Raw genomic sequence first — 16,414 nt, forward strand, 5'->3', positions numbered from 1 at the left:
AGAAGGGCAACATGCTGTGAAGGAAAGCATTGCGAGCATTGACTTTACACAGCTAACACAAAGAAACACAAGATAAGTTGTTGAGAACTTACTTTTGGGTATGGCCATCAGACTGCCCATTTTATTCTCACTACGAGGCTGAGAAAAGACGGCCACCCTTCTGTTAACACCCGTGGCAGAGGCAGCACCCTTGACAACTGCAACTCCCAAATCAAGGCTAAATCGGTAAACAAGTACCCACAATCCATGCAGCAAATTCAAAATATACTTTGAACAGACATATGTAGATACGTCGACGAAATTTCATCATCTGAGACTTAGTATTGGTCAAAATTTTATTAATGCAACATATAGATGATGATCTCATTAAACTACCTAGCAAGCTAGCTGGGTCATAGAATCTGAACCATTTGATTTTTGATATTCTGGTCTGCTATATTACTGGCGACTTGATTTCAACTTTCTCACATGTCCGATCCTACACTGTCGCTGATTTCAAACACCTTCATGCTTGTGCTTGTCTTGTCAACCTAAGCCTCTAACTTTGCTTCTTCACTTCATTTTACTTTAGCATGCATAATTTTCAACCTTTTTTCATAGCTAAAAATAAAATGCATCCACGTCAAGCAATGCAATTGACCCCTAGTTTATCATAAGAAGGTGCTCAAGCAACCACCTTTTTAAATTAAATGAATATCTTTTATGTCGAAAATGACCTCAACAGTTAAATTTATTTATGATGGGAAACCAATGCAAACCAAACTCGAATATCAATCTGAACTTCAATTTCAAATTGAAAACCGCAGAAACCAGTCAAGACTCGCCGATGAGAACCCTCCAATGCTTAAGCTAGATATTTAGTGCAAATGGGTATTTAATCGGTAAAGAAATCACACATAATAACATAATGCATGGTGCTCTTAACAAGTAGTAGAAAAAGTTAAGTTGACTGCTAGACAAACAACTGGGATTATGAGAGACTGCAAATACATTCAAACATAACGAAGAGTGCATGTATAAGGCTGAGTAAAATTGACAGTGGATCATGCTTCTGATCAAATTTATCTATTAAAGCAAGCGATATGCCAATTGCAATAATCAATGAAATTCAACCCATCCCATCATGCTACAAGTTTAAAACAAACCTCAGACGAAGTAATTACAAACAAATATGAAGAAAAAGACCCATCCCTGTAAGTTTGGACATGTGCAAATGGAGATACACGATACGCCTCGCAGCTAATTGACTAGATACTTTCATAAAAGATCTCATATCCTCCAAAAGAAAGAGTGAGGGGAAAAAAACCACAGTAGCACCTGAGCCCTTTGTTCTCAATATCATGCTTCTGCACTCCAGGCATATAATAAACGTCTCTCTTCAGTCCTTAATTTTTCTTACACTTTATTCAAACTTTTAACAGTGCATCCAGGAACAAAAGTTAATAGAGGCTGATAAAGCCTTGGGAAATCCAAACTTCGCCACTACCAGATGTCCTAAGATCAGTTTTGCAAGAAACATTAACCTACTGCAAAACCTATTAAATCAGGATATATTGTTCTACTTGTTAGATAACTGAAAGCTATAACTTAATTTCAATGAACAGAATAGCATATTTCACCAACTATCGGTTATATAAAACCACGTCAGTTTTCCCTCAAGTGAATTAAGAATTGGACCAATCTCAACTTAGCTTGAATGACGAGGTCAAAATCTAATTTGCAAATTATAATTTCTTATCTTTGTTGTAAAAAATGGTGAATTGTCGACAAGTCCAGGCACTGTTACTATTGACTGTAGAGTTATCCCTCCTGCGAGAACTCATTTCTATAGAGTTCTAAGTCAAACTTTTAGTCCAAGTTTCTGGAGTCTGATGCATTCTTCATGCATAGATTTTGTAATCGATTAGTCATGAGTTAACCTAAGTATATGGATAAATTTTGTAAAAAATGTGCTCTAATCAAGGCTAGATATGCACAAAGGTACCACCCCAGCAGATTGAAAAGCAGCAATGTTAAAAAAGAGTTGGTAGTGGTATTTAGCAAATCAACATATTCATTGGAATTCAAAACCTAAGGAAATAAATTTGGATGTAACAAAATCATGCCCAACATGGTTACCATCTCCAGAAAACATCTGTGTAGGCCCTTTGTAAACAACTAACAACCTGATTGAATTTTGCCTGGAGAATTGAATTCAACTCTAATGCAAAATAAAGTAAAATAGACAGAGTTTCCTTCTCGCTCGGTAAAATCCATATTCCACTGGTAGGAAACAGGAGAAAAGAAAGACCCACACTTTGCAAGAATTAAGTTGAGATGACAGGATATGAGGTAAATAATAAAAATGGACAAATGGACTTTAGATTGAACTAGGTATGCAATGATTCAATTCACATAAACTCCACTCTGTCATTAGAATTGTTTCCGCTGGTACTAGCCACTAAATTCAAACATAACCAAAAAAGAACAACCACACCAATTCATAGTTTACAACAGATAACCTATGTAAATTCAATCATCCCATCAAGTAAAAATTTTGAAACAAACCTCAAAAGCAGTTCACCACGTACATTGGCCACAATCTCATTAATATTCATCACCTGCATGCCTTGTAGATTCTTGAATTGGAAATGAAGGAAGTAGATCAAGAAACTTACAATATTTTTCATCCTTTGCAAGTAAGTCTACAACTACAGAACATACGTATGCATCCGGCATCACATTTCTCTCTTTCATTTTGTGAAGAAGCTCAACAACTTTTTGCTTGTCATTATTCTCCAAGAAAGTGCACATAAGTGTACTAAAGGTGATTGCATTAGGAGCACAACCCATTCTATCCATATCCAGCAACATACCATTTTCCTTTTCTAGTTGTCCTTCTCTGCAAAGCCCACTGATCATGATGTTATATGTTACAACATCTGGTACCAGCCTATGATGAGACAGTTTGTGAAATAACTCCAATGCAGTTTCCAACCTCCTTGCTTTACACAATCCGTCAATAAGGCAGTTAAAGATTTCAATGACAAACTTAAACTTACAATTTTCTAAATTATGAAATAGTTCCAATGCCTCTGAAAGATAACCATTCTTACAGAGACCATCAATGTGTGCAACATATGTCCTTGAATTGGGTATAACCTTATTAAATTTCATCCCATCAAACAGTTTACGAGCATCTCCAACCCTACCTGCCTGAAAGAGGCCGGCTAACAAGGCGCTATAAGTAACAACATTAGGTCTAATCCCTTTTGAAACCATTTCTGAGTACAGACTCATTGCTTCGTCTACTTTCCCTCTTTTGCAGTACCCATTGATCAAAATAGTGTAGCTAACAACATTGGGTCTGCAGCCCTTATCCATCATTGAAACAAAGAGGTTCCTTGCATCATCAATTCTGCCTACCAAGCAAAACCCGTCCAACAACGTGCTATAAGTGACTATACCAGGATCCACATTCCTTTGAATCATCAGTTCTAACATTTCACTTGCTTTATCTACCTTTCCGTTCTTGCAAAGATAATCTATCATCACGTTAAGTGTCACCACATCTGGCTAGATGCCCTCATCTATCATCTCAATAAACAGAGCTTTGGCTTCGTCCCAATCACCATCGCAACAAAAACCATGAACTAAACAATTGTAAGCAACCACATTTGCATGAATCCCTTTGCTCTTCATTTCCAAAAACAGATCTTTAGCCTTGTCTATGTAACCGTCCTTACAAAGACCATCAATGATAACAGCATAAGTAACAGTAGTAGGCTTACAAATAACACCTAACGTATTAATCCCATTGACCATCTCTTCATGCAACCTAAGAGCAAGAGTTGTATTGCCTGTCCGACACAACCCCGTAATTAATGTGCCATATGTAATCGCATTAGGAGTACAGCCAAAAGCAACCATCTTCTTAAAGAGCTTAGTGGCTTCCAAAATCCTTCCCTCGGTACAAAAACCCTTGATTAAAGTATCAAAAGTCACAACATCCGGAAAAAAACCCCCTCCTCAAGATGCTCCCAAACACCACAAAACCATCAGAAATCCGACTCATGTTGCAAAAGCAATTAAGCAAAATGTTTAAACTAGTTAAATCAGGCATCAACCCGGCTGAATTAAGCCTCTCGTGAAGTGAAACAACGGTATCATAATGGCTGTTCTTAACAAGAGCAGAGAACAGTATAGAGAATGACGAAAAATGAGGAACGGGTTTCATACGAATCATGTAATCAAAGAAATCAAGAGCTTCGTTCAAAGTGAAGTTGCCTGATTTGCAATTCTCGTGGAGGAATTTGAATTTAGCAAGAGCAGTTTCGTTTTGTGGCTTCCTGAACAGAGAAGAGAGTCCATTTCTCGTATTGGTGGCAGCTGTTGTGAGACGACGCGCGTGACTGAAGAACGACGAATGGCGAGTAGTACGACGACCAATTCTAGTAAGCATTGTATAAACTGTAGGTGTCGTCGAAACAATCCCAAGCTGGTGTCGGGATTATATAATTTTAATTTTCCCGATTTAAATGGTCGAAACTATGTGGACTGTTGGATTTGATTCGGTAATTTATTTTAATTAAAAATCACAATTAAATAAAAAAATAATTACAGTCGGTATTAATTTATCCCAATCCATAGCAGTAAAAAAATTGATTTGAGATTCGGGTATAATTTTTTTATCTTTAATTAAACAATCGATAGGGATCGATATCGAAACATCCGACTACAACTCTACTCTCACCTGATGTAACAAAATTAACTATAACCATCCATTATTAGCGCAACACATTTTCTCACTAATTCAAGATTATTACATGCAATGCGAGCACGCACCGGCAACTCCACTTAGGGATTGCAAAACGTCGAGCTGGGTCCGGGTATTGTAATGACCGGATCCTGTCCGGATGCAACCGGTCCGGGTCCAGGTCGAGTTTTAATTCAGGTATTCGAATTTTATATTTTTTAATATTATATGTGTATATATTTTTTATTTTTTGCTAATTTTATAAGTTTTAAATTTATTTCAATAAAATTTGACATGAAAATATAAACTTTAAGTGTTTAAAACTTTATATATGTGTAATAAATGAATTAAATAAATATAAATATTTAAAATAATATATATTTTATAATATTTTTTTAATAAAATCCGGGTTCTGGGTTTATCAAGTGATGCCGAAGATCGCCCCGACTTCATACACGGACCGAGTAATACCCGGTCCACAACGCCCCGGTACGGTCCGGGTTCGGACCAGGCGGGTATTTTTGCCACCTCTAACTCCACTCCACTCCACTCAAGCTAGCCCCAAATTTTAAAAAAAAAAATGTTTCATTGAATTATATAAAGAAGATCACAAGAGTTAAAGCATTGGCTGGCATTAACATTATTCTAAAAATAAGATTAAAAATAACTTAGGGATTGTAAGAGAAACATGTATTATTTATAACAGAGAGATCACATGATCTAAAAGTTTAACTTGATAGGCAACAATTTATTAATAATATTTAAGATAAATTTTTACATCTGTTTAGTATGGTTTACTTAATGGCTATAAGTGCTTATTTAATCTTATAAGCTCTCTTTTTAATTTTTTTTTAATTGTTGTTTGGTTATTTTTTAATAAAACTTTTTAAGATTAAATAAGTTATTTTACTTCTACTAATAAAAACTTAAATTTTGAATTTTTAGGAGTGGAGGTTAAAAAGTTTTTTTAAATATTAAAGTGTGTAAAATATCATTTACTTATTTTATTTCTTTCATAACATTACTTTAAATAATTTACCTATTAAAGTAATTTTATAATTTTTTACAAAATCTCTCATTAATAACGAAACAATTATATTCTTCTTAGTAAAAGCTTTATTTGTAAAAAAATTTATTAATAAAACCTCTATCTCAATAAGTTTTATTTAAAAAGATATACCAAATGAAACCTTAATCGTCCTCTCAAGGGAAGGGAAATGTGGGTTAAAACTTTAGATTAAATTAGTTACTCTCAAGTTCTCAAACTATATTAGAAAAAATTGTTTAAACCCACAAATTTTAGCCTAACCGTTAAAAAAAAAGAAAAAGAAAAGAACTACGTGTTACACAATTTCCCATTTGTATCAAAGGTAGGGTAAATAATTCGGGCCTCAAAGCCCGGATCCAAGATCCGCAACTGTTCCCATTCTCCATCGGCACTCAAAAGTCAAAAACACCTCACTTTCTTTGAACGAAAGAAAAAGAAAAAGAAAAATAAAAAATGTCAACTGCACTCTACATCATCAAATCACCTCCGGTTCCTGCCCTGTGGTTCCCGCATTCACTCCAAAAAACACCCAAATTCGAATTTCCCATTTTCAGAAACCCTAACATTTCCAATTCGACTTCCAATTGCAACAGCAGTAAAATGTTGTTGCTTCACAGAGCCAACGCGGCTCCTTCGTTGCAAGTCGCAGTATCGGAGGCCGTGAACCTGGTCCAATTGTCTCAGCCCACGTGGCAGTCCGCTCTGCTCAGCAACGTCGTCATCTTCGTCTTAGGCTCTCCGATTTTGGTCTCCGGTTTGTCTCCCTCAGGAATCGCCGCCGCATTCTTGCTCGGCACGCTCACGTGGCGAGCGTTCGGCCCCTCCGGCTTTCTCCTCGTCGCCACTTACTTCATCATCGTAACTCGAACCAAAATCTTCTTGCTTTGCTATTTTACTACTCAAAGCTAATGGATTATTGATTCATTATTATTAGTACTTCTCTCTCAGGGTACAGCGGCAACGAAAGTGAAAATGGCTCAAAAGGAAGCTCTAGGGGTAGCTGAGAAGAGGAAAGGAAGGCGTGGACCGGGCAGTGTGATTGGTTCCAGTGCTGCTGGTTGTGTCAGTGCTTTTCTTTCGATTTTCGGAGTAGGGGGGGTTGAGTTTTCTCGGCTTTGGCAACTGGGGTTTGTCGCCAGTTTCTGTACTAAGTTGAGTGATACTGTCTCGAGCGAGATAGGCAAAGCATATGGCAAAACGACGTAAGTAATGTAGCGTAAGATTCCCCCTCTCCCGAGTATAATCCTTTGATGCCACTATTTCTGATGTGTTAGTGTTTCCTCGCACAACGTCCTAATATAAAAGTTTAATGGAACGAAATTGGTGCGTCGTGAGCAGGTACCTAGTAACAACGTTTAAAGTGGTTCCTAGGGGAACGGAAGGAGCTGTCAGTGTTGAGGGAACATTTACTGGCATTTTTGCTTCAATTCTTCTTGCTTCGGTTGGTTGTCTTACGGGCCAGGTATCTCTAATTATTGTCTCTTTCCATTTGTTTTCAGATTTCACTCATTACTTATGTACTCATGCTATTTACTTCAATGTTTAGTTACTTTTTCTTATATGCTTTGATTTGTCTCTTCACAAGCACATTAAATAAGCTGTTTTCTTTACCCTTGTAGAAACTAGAATAAATCCTTTCTGGAAATTCTCTTGGTATTCGATCATATTCGTCTTATAAGATATATCAACGGGTTTGCTAATTTCCTGTAAAATGATTAAACCAGTGTGCTGGCTAGTTGATGAAGAATAAGCCCTCTACAGGGATAAAGTTGTAAGTTTCTTGCAAGAGCATCACAGTTAGCTTTGCTGCATCTTGGATACTAATGTAGTGCTCAAAATTTGTGTCCAACCTTTTATATCACTACATTGTTTACGTTACTTGTATTGATGTGTCTGGACACAGTTAACTTCTGAAGAGCATACAAGTCAAGAGCAAGAATGTCGTTGTTCCCAGAATATTTTTGCTTAAAAATGCCCTTTTTCCCTGATTAAAACAGATAAATGCACCTGAGGCAGTTATATGCGTGATTGCTTCCCAGATTGCTAATCTTGGTGAGAGCATAATAGGCGCTGCACTCCAAGAAAAACCAGGATTTAAATGGGTAAGCAAACATTTCAAATTTTCAGTGACTCTTCTTTATCTGGCATTTCTATTTGTCTGTATTATCGTCCATCACACATATGTTTAGATTAGTTCCCATTTCATGAGTTTGTTTGTTTCGATTAGCCTATGACTGTTTGGCTGACCATATATCTAAACTACCATTGCCTTGGCTGGATTTTAGATTTCTTTAGCATGCTGGTTGGTTAATTTCGTAGTTATTTTCATTTTTACTGTGTTTGGTTAGGCTGTGAATCTAAGGTAGACTCAGATCATTTGTGCTATCCAATGCATGCAAACTTGTTGTCTGGTGATTTTGCCAGCCTGCCGAGTGAAGTTTGATGTTGGAGGTGCAATAATGTGGAGTTAAGATCACTGTATAGAAAGTTAAAAATTTTGAATTCACCTATTTTTCGGGCATGTGTGCAACCATTTATGCAATGGTGCCAGGATGTTTTTCGCCCTTAAAAAAAATTCTACAACTAGAGTTAGCAGACTCTGGGTGGGGTGTGTGGTTGATTGACCACCTGTTTTCTGCAGCTAAATAATGATGCTGTGAACATTATCAACATATCCATGGGCAGCATTTTGGCAGTCTTGATGCAGCAAATTGTTCTCCAAAGCTTGCATACATGAATTCATGAAGACATTGGGAGCCAGATTTCTGCCTACCACGTCTTATTTATGCCATGTGATGAAATAGGTTATGTACATCTTACACCAATGATTGATCCTTTCTAAATGAGGTAGGGTAGTACAAATTTCTCTCTTTCTATTCTCACCCTGGTACTATTTATTTATTTTGTTGGCACACACACGCATTTTTTGGCTATGTTTCCCCACGAGTTATCAACAGACATTCACCGTGGCGGACAAATCATTTCACTTTTAGATGTATAATGGCAATTTTTTTACCACTTTCCTTCAATGACCGATAGACTTTTACTAGGACTAGTAGACTTTTACTAAGTATATCAATTATTAATTGGATATAATCACATGTATAATTTGTGAAAACAATTATTATTTTCCCATTTCCTCGGCATTTGTAATAATTCAACGACATGTTTAATGGCTGGCTTGCTTGAACTAATTAATAGAGAATACTTGTGGTAGAGAATTGCATTCTATTTATTATTCATTGGAGAGACTTAGTGTTTCACAAAATTTGTTACTCACTAACTAAAAGAATAAAATTTTTATTTTGAAATTACTAGTGAGACTGAATATAATTGGGAGTTTTTCAAATGATTGCACAAGGTTTTAGAATATATAGAACTTTTACTGTTTGCGCGGAAGTTAATCCCACAAAGGATAAGACTTCTTTTAACTTTTACATAAAAAATTTGGTGATTACACTTGCATGGTGTATTTACAAGAAGCTTTAAAAGAAATATAAGTCTATTTTTCAAGTACATTATTGGATATCTAGTTCCATACATTAAAGTGTTGGAATACTAAAATTCCAATCATATTATATAAAGAAATGTGGATAGAATAATAATTAGGATTGTGAGCTGATGTGTTAATTAGAGTACGTTGTTTACTTAAATGTCTTATTAAAGGAGCTATTTGCTTTAATATTTTAATGGGTAAATCAATAATCTCAATCAAATATACCAGCAAATAGAGTATGGAATTGTGCGGCTCGAAAATTATATGAATCCAGAAGGGTTCTTAGATGTAAATTTGATAGTCGATCAAAGATGACCGAAAGAAACTAATAAAGTGATAAGAATGAAGTTAAAGTGAAATAATCTCCAATTATGGAGCCGATAGCAGCAACTGAGAAAAGGATTAGCAATTGCCAAACTAAATTTTTGTTAGAATTTTCGAATTACAGTGACATTTTGGATGAATGTTACATTTCTAGTTTGTATGCATTCTAACATATTATTCATTGAACGTAATGATTATGCTAGTATGACTAGTGACCAACCATGGTGCTTCACTTCAAACATATTCATTTTAAATGTGAATGGCTTCGTTATTGGGCAGTAGTTCTAATGATGGATTTATATTCATGTCACATGTAATCACTTGTTATAGTTCCAATGATTGTTTTATCATCTTACAAGTCTTGCTTGTGTTTTTACAAGTCTCGTTGTTAGCAAGCGATATAGTTCCATCTTTTGTCATGATTTTTTTTACAAAGTAAAAATATAGAAGTCCCGGGAACTCTCAAATATGTGTATACGTATATATTTAATTTTTGTGTTAGGTGTTTCAAATTAAGTTTTCAACTCTTGTATTGGAAATTTTAGGTATCCACACTACAGATTTGCATAATAGGCAATTCATATCCAAAGAGGCCAGTTTTAGAGAGTATTTAAGAGCTCATTGATTACTGTATGTTTAAACTTACCTTCAGGGAGCCTCACTTGAGTGTATCTGCACGCGCATTCATTGGCAGTGAGTTTCAAGTACTAATGGTAAGCTTAAGTGTGTGTTTTAGTGGGTTTTGTTTGTGCTCGGATGATCTTGTAACAGGTGATTATCATCACTAATATATGCTTAAGAGTCCAACACTAAGTGTTAATTTTACTCAACCTTGGATTACCGGATTATAGTTTTTCATATCCCAGACTTCCAATTATTTGACTAATTTCTTTATAACATATTCTTTCTATGTTTTTTATTATTTTAACTTTGCTCTTCCTTTCTTTTCTTTCTCTGGGAAATTTCACACACAAGCTCGAATGTACAGAGGCGCGTGCAAACACACACACAAAATAAGATAAAATAAGATGTAAACTAATTAATCATGATAAAAATATTAGTAATGTGCTATTTATGACAATAAATGAATACTAATAATAATAATAAAGAAGCATTGAAAGAGTAAATAATGACACAATCTCAAGCATTGCGTCTAATTTTTCAGTTTGCCATCTCTTACCCCTTGGCAGCATGACTTAAATCAGCCTATGACATTCAATCTTAAAACCCCAGAAGAAGCCAGTTTTGATGATTGTTATAAGCACCTTGTTTTCAACGCCCAGCCCCAGGATCCTCTCTTTTGCAACCAACAATCCTCGCTGAATTATAGTCACAAGCAACCCAACAATTCATCTCTCTGTTGTATGTCCTTCAGCCACACCTGAAAAACACACAATGTCTTCTTTTTCTTCTTCTTCAGCTTCTTCATCATCTTCCTTGCATGAAGTTATCCTCACTAGCTCCCCTGAAGGCCCAATCACTGCCTACAACCCTTCCTCAGGTGCGATACTAGCTCATTTTTCAGGCAGCAGGTCACCGCGCCGGGGCCTTGCTTTTGCTGGAAAGCCCTTCATTGCTGCCTCTCATATTTCCCCCACCACAGGTTCAGGATCAGTTCATTTATACAATTTGTGGTCATCAACTCCATTGCATAACATTCCTGTTCCCGAACCTGTTGCTCCTTTAGCAACTACTGCCGATGGCTCTTATTTATTCACCGGTGGCCTCTCGGGAAATGTTTATGCCATTTCAGTCCCTAAAGGAGACATTCTCAGATCATTTTCTGCCCATGACAAACCTGTTTCTTGCCTCAAAATCAGTCCAGATGGATCACTTCTGATATCAGGAGGTGATGATGGTGTGATTGCCACTGTCCCGATTTTCCAGCTTGTCGATGAGCACACGGATGACAAGAATCTTGATGACTTGATGCTGCAAAAATTTGTTGCTCATAATGATTCAGTGACCGCAATTACTTGCTGCATGGGATCGTGCAACTCTATTATAATCTCATGCTCCATGGACTGCACATGCAAGTTTTGGAGATTGTTGAACGGAACTCATCTAAGTACTGTGACGTTTCCTTGCGCAATTATGGGGTTGGCATTGGATCCAACAGAGACAGATTTCTTCGCTGCAGGTTCTGACGGATTGATCTACAAAGGATTGTTAAAGTATCAAAGCAGACAACAGATGCACAAAGGCCAAGAATTGGTAACATTGGCTAACAGACATGATGGGGTGGTGGTATCAGTGATGATGATGAATGAAGGCAAGAATTTGGTATCAGCTGCAGAAGATGGGAGTGTTTATATCTGGGAAATCGAGAAGCGGCAAGTGGTTATGGTTCTTAAGAATGAACTAGCTGGGAGCATCAGCGAGATGGTGATTGCTACTGGAATTGGCGGCAGCCGTGGGTGTGGTGTTGTGAAGACGGGGAAAGCTGGTAATGATTCTGGTGGCGGGGTTTTCGAGATGTATGGGGAGAAGCTGTTGGACTTGTCTATAAAGAACACCATAGAGTTGGAGAATGTGATGACTGTGGCTGAAAAAGATAGGAGCAAAGCAATTGACATGCTTGAGTCTGCAATTGCAATGTATGAGAGGCTGTTGGAGCTTATTCTCAAGGAAGCCATTGCCATGGCAGGCACCGCTGCTAGCAATACCATTGAAAAAGAGAAAGATGGCATGTAAACTTTAGCAAATCCATTTCCTTTCTTTTCTCTCTAGTAAACCGGGCAACCTGCATGTTATGGTTCTTTTCTTTAGATTTTTTCTTCTCTAAGAAAAATGTTTTTGTTGGGGGGTGGGTGGGGTGGTGTGGAATCTTTGTTCTCTGAGATTAGCATGCCTCGAACTTCAATATTGTAAATTTCCTTTTCTTTTTTTTTTTCTTCTGGATTAAAAGGCTTGGGACAAGAGATAGGCCCAATCTAATTGGTGAGCCCAATGAAAGCCAATCCAGGCCAGATTACGTGGTGTTTTAAACAGTGTTAAAAGAGTGCAAACTAAGGGTGCGTTTCGTATTATTTTCAAATTTTGTTTTTGTTTTTCAGTTAAGAAAACACTAAATATATGTTTAGTAGATCGTTTAAAAAAATATAAAATTCACTTCTAAACTTTAAAAAAAAAATAAGAAAACAACTTTTTCTTTTTCTTTTTTTAATTTTCCAATACAATATTAAATTTTAGAATGAACAATTTTCTTCCACAATCTCATAAAATAATAATAATATCAACAATATCATTATTATTATTATTATACCCAAAAAATCAATTTCCCTAACAATAATCTTTTTTTATATACATTATAATTTTTATTTATTAATTAAATCAAATATGTCGAATTTATCAATTTTCTTTTTAAAAAAAAGATCGTCTAATTTATTCTTAAAATTAAAATAATCAAACTAAATGAATAATAAAATGATTATTTATTAGTTAATTTTAAGTTTATGGAAATTATTCCAATTATAATTCTTTAAAATGTTCCTACCGAACGTATTATACTTTTTTTTCATTTTCAAAATTATTTTTAAAAATAATACCAAACACATTTTTAAATTTTAAAAGTAAATTTGAAAATAGCATTTTCATTCTCATTTTTGTTTCATGAAAACAGCATTTTGAAAACAACACCAAACAGGGCATAATAGTTTGCTTTATTGGGTGTGTTTTGGTGCTCGGCATTATTTGGATTTTTTATATTAGTTTAATATGATAATATTTGATGCAATATAGATCGTATTATACATGTATAATTAAAAATTACTATTATTTTAATTTATTAATTAAAAATTAAAATAACTACCATTAGTCACTGCTACCATTCCTAGAAATTTGCATATGTTATATGTTGATGTTATAATTAGTACCATTGGAATCAATATCATGAGCTCTACATAATGCACCTATCTCTTTGACAACGGAGCTTTTGTTCACCGTAGATCTATGGTATAACGATGATGTCAAAAAAATTTATAAATTAATTCACAATTAAATAACTACAATTCAAAAATAAAAATATTAAAAAAATAACTAGACACGTACAAACCCAAGGGTGGGTGCGAGTCTCAATTGAATCGGTGTAGTTGCCCAATTTACCAGAACAATTGCCTCTTGGCTGCTCCAAAAACTGATCTACACTTTATTTACGGCGCATACTAGGGTGCACAAGTTGCCAAACATGCCCATCATTAATGACGGAGTTAGGGACTTATTTCAAACCCGAGTTAAACTAAAATGATGAGTACAAACTGTTGATATATATATAGGATTTTTTTTAAAGAATTAATATAAACACTGTTCATTATATTATGGATTATAAAAAATTATTGTTGAGGACCAATATGAAAATCATATTCTTGTAGTAGAATAGATGTGAAATAATTTTAAAATTACTAAGCCTAAAAGATATTTTCCAATTCCAAGGGCTAGGCTCATCTTTCTACCCTTCGCCACCACCCATTATTTCATGGGGATATCAACTTTTACGATGAATGTGTGCCACTAATTTTTTTTTTCTTTTAGCATTATATTCGCTAAAAGTACATTGCAATATTTAAATGCACTTTATCTTCAAAAGATATCTCAATTAGTTAAGAATGCACTCTATTTAGAATGAAAATCTTTAAATTATTCTTTAAAAATATAAAAATTTTAACATATCCCCATTTTCGTTCAGAAAATTGAGACAGATGAGGTGTGTTAATTTTTTTTTTTTTTGTGTCTTCTTATAATAAATGGAGGTAAATAAATACTTTTACAAAATTTTAAAGAATAAATCAAAGACTATCATTTTAAGTAAAGATATATTAAAGATTGTTTACAAGAATCAATCTATCAAAGATGCAACAGGTATGTGGAAACTGTAAGCCATGCCCTTTTGGAGTGCAAAGCAAAAAAAAAAAAAAAAAATTGTAAAACCTAGCTCCTTTCACTTTTCAATTGTACAATGCTCCACCACAAGACATTTTTAGCACTACCCAGGATATGTGCACAAGCTGGAGGATGTTAAGAATAAAATATGCTGAGTCATCTGCTGAGTCATCAAGCCACGCTGGAAGTTAGTTTTGCAGTTAGTTAAGAGCTTATTAGCTTCCCTCCAAAAGTTTGTTATGCGTATAAGAATCTGTGCTCACGAGTTTTGTGAACCTGTAATCTCGAGAAGATTCTCACACTACTATAAATTGTATTGTGATGCAATTAATAAAGTTAGTTGAAGCTTTACATTCTCTCTTAGTCAAAAACTTTCTCTCTGTTTTTCTAAGTAACCAAACAAAATCTACAGAGCATTTTATTTTCTAACTTGGTATCAGAGCTTGAATCCAATGGCCTTAATCGGTTCTAATCAACAATCAAGCAACACTTCCATAAATTTTTTCACCTTCACAAATCCAATTAAGCTTGATCGTGCAAACTATATGATCTGGAAACAGCAAGTGCTTTCTTCAATTCGTGGCAATGGTCTTGAAGGCTATATTGATATATCGAGGATCTGTCCTAGTCAATTTCTTTCTCCAGGGGCTAAATCTGAAGGTTCTTCTTCTTTTAGCATCGAAGGTCAAGAGAATCCAGAGTATGCAGCTTGGAGACGTCAAGATCAGCTCCTGCTCAGCTGGATTCTATCATCTATGAATGTAGATATTCTCAGTCTTGTGGTAAGCTCTAAGACTTCTTTTGAGTTGTGGAAAAATCTAAAAAAACAATTTGGATCTGAATCTATGGCTAAGAAGGTTCATCTGAAAATGCTTTTAAGTAACCTGCGAAAAGGATCTTTAACCATGTCTGAGTATTTTACAAAGCTTCAATCAGTCACAGATGGTCTTGCTTTAGCTAGTAGCCCTGTGAATGATTTGGATCTCATTACTCACCTTATTACTGGTCTAGATCAGTCATACTATCCTGTAGTAGTCTATATTGAGGCAAACATGTTGAAAATGGATCTTAGTGAGGCTTATGCTATGCTTCTCGCACATGAGGCTAGACTTGAGAATAATAAGCTTCATGACAGCAAGGAAACCAAGAACAATTATGCAGCAAATGTAGCTCAGGTTGGAAATTTTTCAAAGAAAGGTAATAATAATAATCAAAACAACTGGAAGGCTGGAGGAAATAATTGGAATAATAACTCTAGTGGAAGAGGTGGCTATCAAGGTTTCAATCCAGGGAGAGGAAACTAGAATAATAGCAATTTCAGAGGTGTTGCTGGTGGATGTAACAATGGATTTCCTAGTCCTGGTGGCTTCAATAACAATTATGGCAAAGGTGGTTTCAACTCAGGAGGTGCTGGAAAGAATTTTGCTCAGAGAACTGGTATTGCTTGTCAGATATGCTTCAGGTTTAATCATACAGCAGCTGATTGCAGAGACAGGTTCAATAAAAATTTTACTCCAAATTTTCCAACTCCAGCTCCAAATCACTTCTCTAATCAGCATCAAGGACCAAGAGCAGCCTTCATAACAACATCTGAGGGAGTTGCTGATCAGGGATGGTTTCTGGATAGTGGTGCAACTCATCACTTAACCAACACAGTTCAGAATCTGAGTGATGGTAAGATCTATTTTGGCTCAAATTTACTAACTGTTGGTAATGGCCAAGGTCTTCGAATTACTCACATAGGCTATACACAACTTCACACTTCTTTTGGCACCTGTTTACAACTACAGAATGTTTTGTGTGTTCCTCAAATCACCAAGAACCTCATTAGTATTTCTAAACTCCTTACTGATAATGATATAACCATTGAGTTTTTCTCTGACGTTTGCTTTCTAAAGGACAAGGTGAAGGGCACTCTGTTGGCTCAGGGGAT

At 35.5% G+C, this 16,414-nt stretch overlaps 2 protein-coding genes and 1 pseudogene across 2 annotated transcripts; 2 read left to right on the forward strand and 1 right to left on the reverse strand.

Annotated features, from left to right (window-relative positions):
* Nucleotides 1-268: 268 nt before the first annotated feature.
* LOC102622569 (putative pentatricopeptide repeat-containing protein At1g12700, mitochondrial) lies at nt 269-4,516 on the reverse strand (annotated as a pseudogene).
* Nucleotides 4,517-6,190: 1,674 nt separating this feature from the next.
* LOC102622268 (protein VTE6, chloroplastic) lies at nt 6,191-8,665 on the forward strand. The gene is made up of 5 exons (XM_006477765.4): nt 6,191-6,641; nt 6,732-6,985; nt 7,122-7,245; nt 7,781-7,885; nt 8,425-8,665. Exons 1-5 carry the CDS (start codon nt 6,237-6,239, stop codon nt 8,518-8,520), a joined length of 984 nt encoding a protein of 327 aa, XP_006477828.2. The 5' UTR covers nt 6,191-6,236; the 3' UTR covers nt 8,521-8,665.
* Nucleotides 8,666-8,956: 291 nt separating this feature from the next.
* Nucleotides 8,957-12,634, forward strand: LOC102621970 (protein ROOT INITIATION DEFECTIVE 3-like). The gene has a single exon (XM_006477764.4). The coding sequence runs from the start codon at nt 10,999-11,001 to the stop codon at nt 12,295-12,297; it is 1,299 nt and encodes a 432-aa protein (XP_006477827.2). The 5' UTR covers nt 8,957-10,998; the 3' UTR covers nt 12,298-12,634.
* Nucleotides 12,635-16,414: the final 3,780 nt, after the last annotated feature.

The sequence above is a fragment of the Citrus sinensis genome, chromosome 3 (genome assembly GCF_022201045.2).
Source record: "Citrus sinensis cultivar Valencia sweet orange chromosome 3, DVS_A1.0, whole genome shotgun sequence".
NCBI classification, from domain to species: Eukaryota; Viridiplantae; Streptophyta; class Magnoliopsida; order Sapindales; family Rutaceae; genus Citrus; species Citrus sinensis.